At 41.5% G+C, this 8,543-nt stretch overlaps 1 protein-coding gene across 1 annotated transcript in view; it reads right to left on the bottom strand.

The window, feature by feature from the left end:
- Positions 1 to 8,543, bottom strand: part of LOC110522565 (thyrotropin receptor) — a 37,473-nt gene that overhangs the window by 25,505 nt on the left and 3,425 nt on the right. Inside the window, exons 2-3 of the mRNA XM_021601022.2 lie at positions 6,040 to 6,111; positions 2,358 to 2,432 (exon numbers count right to left, since the gene is read on the bottom strand). Coding sequence (XP_021456697.2) covers positions 2,358 to 2,432; positions 6,040 to 6,111 — 147 coding nt within the window. The remainder of the gene's footprint in view (positions 1 to 2,357; positions 2,433 to 6,039; positions 6,112 to 8,543) is intronic.

Raw genomic sequence — 8,543 nt, forward strand, 5'->3', positions numbered from 1 at the left:
GAGCCTGCTTTTTGGAATGTGGTGTCAAAAAGGCAGAGAAGCTATTTTTTTAAAGACAGACCTCTCCCCATCTTTACATCCATTAAATCAATTTTTTTTTACCATTACAGTTTACAATCTAAGGTAACACCAAGTAATTTAGTCTCTTCAACTTGTTCAACAGCCACACCATTCATTACCAGATTCAGCTGAGGTCTAGAACTTAAGGAATGATTTGTACCAAATGCAATGCTCTTAGTTTTAGAGATTTTTAGGACCCGTTTATTAATGGCCACCCATTCCAAAATAGACTGCAACTATTTGTTAAGGGTTTCAGTGACTTCATTAGCTGCGGTTGCTGATGTATATATGGTTGAATCTTCAGAATACTAGAACACACATGCTTTGTTTAATGCCAGAGTCAGGTCATTGGTAAAAATAGAAAAGAGTAGAGGGCCTACAGAACTGCCCTGCGGTACACCACACTTTACATGTTTAACATGAGAAGCTTCCATTAAAGAAAACTATTTGAGTTCTATTAGATAGGTAGCTCTGAATCCACAATATGGCAAAGGCTTAATATCAAATTGTTAATTTGTTTACAGAGAAATAGCATTGTATTTGCTCAAACACAATTATTTCCAACTGTTTTCTATGAGCTGGCAGCAAGCTTATAGGCCTGTTGTTAGAACCAGTAAATGCTGCTTTATCTCTCTTGGGTAGCGGAATAACTTTGGCTTCCCTCCAGGCCTGAGGACAAATACTTTCCTCTAGGCTCAGATTAAAGATATGACATATAGGAGTGGCTATAGAGTCAGCTACCATCCTCAGTAGCTTTACATCTAAGTTGTCTGTCATGCTGGTGTGAAGGGATCGGGCGACAGGTGCAGGAATGTGTAATAGGGGGTTTTATTTTCCCAAATGACAACGTTCCATGTAATGGCACAGGGATAAAGACCAAACACAATACAAAACACAGGGTTGAAACCCAAACAAAAGAGCGAGGAGTACCTTGAATAAATAACTCTAGGGCACAATGATTATCACACGGGATGAGACCCGTAATCTTCTGCGCACTCCACAGTGGCACGAAAGCCAAAACATAGCACAGGTTCTCACACGACCAACGGACAATGTAACAATAACCGACAGCCCAATGGTGAAACAAAGGGCACATTTATACAAATACAATCAGTGGGAATGGGGACCAGGTGTGCGCAAGTTCCGGAGGGATCCGTGACATTGTCAATGCCAGGAAGTTTGAAGTAACTGGTTCCATATCCTTTTCTTTTTTTACTCAACTTTTCAGTCAGTGTTACCTGAATAAAAAACATGTGTTGGCTTAAACTTGTTTTTGCTCAATTTGTCTGATATGTTCATTCAACTAGAAATTATTATTTGGGCATTTTACCCCCCGCCCCCAAATGGCTGTGGAACTAGTTAAAACACACACTGCTTTTAACTTACATATTAGACACACATTGACATTGTGCATGTTCATTTATACAGTAGTTAGTATTCAACATGTCCTCAACTGGGATTTGAACCCACAAACACTTGGCTCACAGCATTCTAATCTGCCTGCTATGCCACCATGTCAGTCTCAATAACTGATTTCAGCCGTATTGCTACACTTTGCATTTTGAAATAAATCCGCTAAAAGTAGTCAAGAAAAACTATTTCATTTATCAGGGAGTAACATTAAAGCAGAGTAATATTTCCTGCCAACTTTTGACAATTATACAGAAAAACCTAAAATTGCTTAAATAAATAAACAAAAGCAAAGATGTGAGAATTGTCAGATGAACTGACAATTAAACACAGACATGGTGGCGTAGCAGGAAGATCAGAACGACATCAATAAAGAGATTGTGGGTACAAATAATAATAATAATAACTGAATAAATTAACATGCACAATGTAATCAAGTTGTAAGTTAAAAAAATGGTATGTTAAAAAGTGCTGTGTGTGTGTAATTAGTTCCACAGACTTTTATTTTTAGGGACAACTAAAAATGTAAAGTTCTGGTAAAACTTTGACCGAAAAAGTAAACTAAAACAAGTCTGTGGAACCAGTTACTTAATAATAATTTAGTTGACACAAACATACTCAAATGCCTTTAAACTGCTAGTTCGTCTAGGGGAAATTCGCTTCATGTTATAGCCAGTAATGGAAACCAAGGGAATTTACAAGTCAGTAATGGTGGTCCTGTATGACTCAGTTGGTACAGCATAGTTGGTAGAACATGGTGCTTGCAACGTCAGGAATGTGCGTTCGTTTCCTGAGGCAACCCATACGTAAACATGCATGCAGGCGTGACTGTAGGAACTTTCAAAGCGTCTGCTAAATGGCATATATTATATTAGTAAGTCACTCACATGTGGGTGATTTTCTTCAGGTTATAGAATGAATGCCTCTCCAGCCTCTTCAGCGTCAGATCCACTGATATATATCTGGAAAAAACAAACAATACTCCAATATGGCCAGTCTACTGTCTGTCGACTCCATTCTAATGTCCAATCTACTGTCTGTCGACTCCATTCTAATGTCCAATCTACTGTCTGTCGACTCCATTCTAATGTCCAGTCTACTGTCTGTTGACTCCGTTCTAATGTCCAATCTACTGTCTGTTGACTCCATTCTAATGTCCAGTCTACTGTCTGTTGACTCCGTTCTAATGTCCAATCTACTGTCTGTTGACTCCGTTCTAATGTCCAATCTACTGTCTGTCGACTCCATTCTAATGTCCAATCTACTGTCTGTCGACTCCATTCTAATGTCCAATCTACTGTCTGTTGACTCCATTCTAATGTCCAATCTACTGTCTGTTGACTCCATTCTAATGTCCAATCTACTGTCTGTCGACTCCATTCTAATGTCCAGTCTACTCTCTGTTGACTCCGTTCTAATGTCCAATCTACTGTCTGTTGACTCCATTCTAATGTCCAATCTACTGTCTGTTGACTCCATTCTAATGTCCAATCTACTGTCTGTTGACTACATTCTAATGTCCAGTCTACTGTCTGTCGACTCCATTCTAATGTCCAGTCTACTGTCTGTTGACTCCATTCTAATGTCCAATCTACTGTCTGTCGACTCCATTCTAATGTCCAATCTACTGTCTGTTGACTACATTCTAATGTCCACACATAACCAATCTACTGTCTGTTGACTCCATTCTAATGTCCAATCTACTGTCTGTCGACTCCATTCTAATGTCCAATCTACTGTCTGTTGACTCCATTCTAATGGCCACACATGACCAATCTACTGTCTGTTGGCTCGATTCTAATGGCCACACATGACCAATCTACTGTCTGTTGACTCCATTCTAATGTCCAATCTACTGTCTGTTGACTCCATTCTAATGTCCACACATAACCAATCTACTGTCTGTTGACTCCATTCTAATGTCCACACATAACCAATCTACTGTCTGTTGGCTCGATTCTAATGGCCACACATGACCAATCTACTGTCTGTTGACTCCATTCTAATGGCCACACATGACCAATCTACTGTCTGTTGGCTCGATTCTAATGGCCACACATGACCAATCTACTGTCTGTTGACTCCATTCTAATGGCCACACATGACCAATCTACTGTCTGTTAACTCCATTCTAATGACCAATCTACTGTCTGTTGAATCCATTCTAATGGCCACACATGACCAATCTACTGTCTGTTAACTCCATTCTAATGACCAATCTACTGTCTGTTGACTCCATTCTAATGGCCACACATGACCAATCTACTGTCTGTTGACTCCATTCTAATGGCCACACATGACCAATCTACTGTCTGTTGACTCCATTCTAATGGCCACACATGACCAATCTACTGTCTGTTAACTCCATTCTAATGACCACACATGACCAATCTACTGTCTGTTAACTCCATTCTAATGACCACACATGACCAATCTACTGTCTGTTAACTCCATTCTAATGGCCACACATGACCAATCTACTGTCTGTTAACTCCATTCTAATGACCAATCTACTGTCTGTTGAATCCATTCTAATGTCCACACATAACCAATCTACTCAACTACCCACCTCACATAGCCTCTAAATACAATCAATTAACAAGTATGTACAGTATGCAACACTTTTACCTTAGTCATCAGTATCACTGCTTTCATTTGTTATTACTGAGTAACTAGTGTGTAGTTAGCGTGATTTAATGGCATATAAAATAGAGACTTAGACTGAATCTATATGATAAATGGAATGAGTCTGTTCTCTGTGAGAAAGCAGGCTTAGTATTTAAAGTTCAGCAGACTATACTATAGTAGATAATCAATGATATTTCACTGCTCCCTAATTAAGGGGGTTGATCTCAAAAACTGATTACAGGTTAAAAAGTGTCTCAATTACAGTATCCTATTTGCCAAAATAGAAGCACCTGGCTGCTATGTACTGGCTGAGGCAGAAGAAAATAATAATCTTCTTTGCTTTCTCTCTCTTTCCTCGTAGCTGACTTGGACATTGCCATTGGCCTCACAGGCTGAGATCAAGGTTTGGCAGAATGTTTATTTTCAGAATAAGTGTCTAAAAAATAACTTGGTTTCTCATTTTCATCTTGCGTTTAAGCGTTTTAGCTTGGTGATACCCCTTTCCACCTTTATGTACCTAGTGTATATTTTACCACATCAACTAAACCAGGGGTAGGCAACTAGATACAGACGCGGCCGGGACATACTGTAATGATAAAAATGTGTACACTGCAAATTGACCACAACTAAGCCAAAAAAAAAAGAGATTGAAATTATTGTTATTTTCAAATACATATTTGATTAAATTCAGACACTGTCTATTATAATTTTTTTCATACTTGGGAACAGATGTCCAGAATTATTTTCAGCTGAATTTCTGTTGATTTTACAGTCTTTTTTGACCAAAAACTAAAATCCTAAAAAAGCACCAATCCATAGAACAGTTCTACTGGATTACCTTGCGGATGCCTATGCCCTTGCGGTGGGAATGCCGACATTCCTATTCTAGGATGGCATTAACTGTGATTAGCAGACAGCAGTGATACCAAACAGAAAACAGATCAGACGGAGAGAGAGAGAGAGAGAGCGAGAGAGAGATGCTTGGATCTGATGTTTTTCCCCCTCTTTGGAGAATAAGAGACATGCAACAGGTGGTTTAGTAAGTCGCTGGAATTTAAATATAGCTTTATAGAGCTTTGTGGCTTTAACAAGAAACATGTGATCATACTGATGATGAAAAAGGAAAGAGACGAGAGAGAGGGGGGAAGAGAGAAGAGAGAGAGGGGGGAAGAGAGAAGAGAGAGAGAGGGGAAGAGAGAGATAGAGGAGAGAGGGGAAGAGAGAAGAGAGAGAGGGGAAGAGAGAAGAGAGAGAGGGGGGAAGAGAGAAGAGAGGGGGAAGAGAGAAGAGAGAGAGAGGGGGGAAGAGAGATAGAGAGAGAGGGGAAGAGAGAGAGTGGAGAGAGCGATAGACAAAGAAGAGAAAAGAGACAGAGAAGGGGAAGAGAGGAGAGAGATAGAGAGTGGTGAAAACAGAAGAAAGAGAGGGGAAGAGAGGAGCGAGAGAGAGAAGAGGAGGAGAGAAGAGAGAAGGGGGAGAGAAGAGAGAAGGGGGAGAGAAGAGAGAAGGGGGAGAGAAAGAGAGAGGGGGAGAGAAAGAGAGAGGGGGAGAGAAAGAGAAGAGAGAAGAGAGAGGGGGGAGAGAAAGAGAAGAGGAGAGAAGAGAGAGGGGGAGAGAAAGAGAAGAGGAGAGAAGAGAGAAGGGGGAGAGAAAGAAAAGAGGAGAGAAGAGAGAAGGGGGAGAGAAAGAAAAGAGGAGAGAAGAGAGAGGGGGAGAGAAAGAGAAGAGGAGAAGAGAGAAGGGGGAGAGAAAGAGAAGAGTAGAAGAGAGAGGGGGGAGAGAAAGAGAAGACGAGAAGAGAGAGCGCAAAGGTAGGGAATAACAGTGAGAAACAAGTGTATCATCCTGATGATTGTGTGATTCACAGGAATTTAAATACAAAGCTTTAGGACTTTAACGAGAAGCTGGTGAATGTGATCGTGCTGATTGTGATTCACTCACATCCTTGATATGTTTACTAGGTTGGAGAAGACATCTCCTGGCACTGATTTCAGACGCGTCTCCAGAAGCCATCTGGAAGAGAAGATAGAGGATTAAGTTCACAGATCAACATAAAGTTTACAAATTTATGTACAGTGTACTGATTTATGTAAAGTGTACAGATCAACATGTAGTTGTTTGAACTCCATTCATAAGAAAAGCATTGTACCTTCCTCCTCCAGAGTCTCTATCATATCTGTAACAACGGATAAGATATATACCCATTTTGGCCAGTTATGCATACTGTACTAATCCCTGGATGTAATGTTGAGATCTTGAGGTCTCCTTGTGCTGGTTTAGTTCAGTCAGTGTGCAGGGGTTAAATGCCTGCCCTAGAGACACTCATCCACCTTACAGTGTGTAAGGTAAACTGTGCATGCTGCAAATATTAGAGTTGAAAAGCAGACCTGTAACGGCTCTGGTTTGTAGAAGGAGACCAAGGCGCAGCGTTGTAGGCGTACATCGTATTTTTACTGACGACACCAAACAAGATAACAAAAGAAAAATAATGAAAGCGCACAGTTCTGTCAGGCTCAGATACTAAACAGAAAACAAGATCCCACAAAACCCAAAAGGAAAATTACAACTTATATATGATCCCCAATCAGAGACAACGATAGATAGAACAGACTCATTAAAGGGTTTTTCTTCATTTTTACTATGTTCTACATAGAATAATAATGAAGACATTAAAACTATGAAATAACACATATGGAATCATGTAGTAACCAAAAAAGTGTTTTATATATTTTATATTTGAGATTCTTCAAAGTCCATCATGACAGTCCATCATTCATTTAAGACATGAAGGTCAGTCAACACAGAAAATGTCAATAACTTTGAAAGTTTCTTCAAGTGCAGTCGCAAAAAACATCAAACGCTATGATGAAACTGGCTCTCATGAGGACCGCCACAAAAACCATCAAACACTATGATGAAACAGGCTCTCATGAGGACCGCCACAGAAACCATCAATCGCCATGATGAAACTGGCTCTCATGAGGACCGGCACGGGAAAGGAAGACCCAGAGTTACCTCTGCTGTGCTAAGATGAAACTGGCTCTCATGAGGACCACCACAGGAAAGGAAGACCCAGAGTTACCTCTGCTGCAGAGGATAAATTCATTAGAGATAACTGGCTCTCATGAGGACCACCACGGGAAAGGAAGACCCAGAGTTACCTCTGCTGTGGTATGATGAAACTGGCTCTCATGAGGACCGGCACGGGAAAGGAAGACCCAGAGTTACCTCTGCTGTGGTATGATGAAACTGGCTCTCATGAGGACCGCCACGGGAAAGGAAGACCCAGAGTTACCTCTGCTGTGGTATGATGAAACTGGCTCTCATGAGGACCGCCACGGGAAAGGAAGACCCAGAGTTACCTCTGCTGTGGTATGATGAAACTGGCTCTCATGAGGACCGCCACAGGAAAGGAAGACCCAGAGTTACCTCTGCTGTGGTATGATGAAACTGGCTCTCATGAGGACCGCCACGGGAAAGGAAGACCCAGAGTTACCTCTGCTGTGGTATGATGAAACAGGCTCTCATGAGGACCGCCACAGGAAAGGAAGACCCAGAGTTACCTCTGCTGTGGTATGATGAAACTGGCTCTCATGAGGACCGCCACAGGAAAGGAAGACCCAGAGTTACCTCTGCTGCAGAGGATAAATTCATTAGAGATAACTGGCTCTCATGAGGACCACCACGGGAAAGGAAGACCCAGAGTTACCTCTGCTGTGGTATGATGAAACTGGCTCTCATGAGGACCGGCACGGGAAAGGAAGACCCAGAGTTACCTCTGCTGTGGTATGATGAAACTGGCTCTCATGAGGACCGCCACGGGAAAGGAAGACCCAGAGTTACCTCTGCTGCAGAGGTATAGTTACCAGCCTCAGAAATTGCAGCCCAAATAAATGCTTCACAGAGTTCAAGTAACAGACACATCTCAACATCAACTGTTCAGAGGAGACTGCGTGAATCAGGCCTTCATGGTCGAATTGCTGCAAAAACCCTTGAATGAGTAGGTGTTCTAAAACTTTTGACTGGTAGTGTGGATACATACAAAAAACTAGGAATAAAGTGATAGATAAACAGTAGCAGCAGCGTATGTGATGAGACAAAAAAAATGTTAGTTCAAAAAGAGTCAATGTAGATAGTTAAATAATTAACCAAATAGACAAACTATTTAGAAGTCTTATGTCTTGGGGGTGGAAGCAGTCCAGGGTCCTGTAGATCCAGACTTGCCTTGCGCAAGCAAAGAGAAGAGTCTAGCACTTGGGTAGCTGGAGTCTTTGACCATTTTTAGGGCCTTTCTCTGAGGTCCTGGATGGCAGGGAGCTCGGCTCCAGAGATGTACTTCCTCTTCTCCATGTAGGAAAGGGCAGTGTGCAGTGTAATAGAGATTGCATCGTCTGTGGATCTGCAGGGGCGGTAAGCAAATTGGAGTGGGTCTAGGGTTTCTGGAA

The sequence above is a fragment of the Oncorhynchus mykiss genome, chromosome 4 (assembly GCF_013265735.2).
Source record: "Oncorhynchus mykiss isolate Arlee chromosome 4, USDA_OmykA_1.1, whole genome shotgun sequence".
In the NCBI taxonomy this organism is placed as follows: domain Eukaryota; kingdom Metazoa; phylum Chordata; class Actinopteri; order Salmoniformes; family Salmonidae; genus Oncorhynchus; species Oncorhynchus mykiss.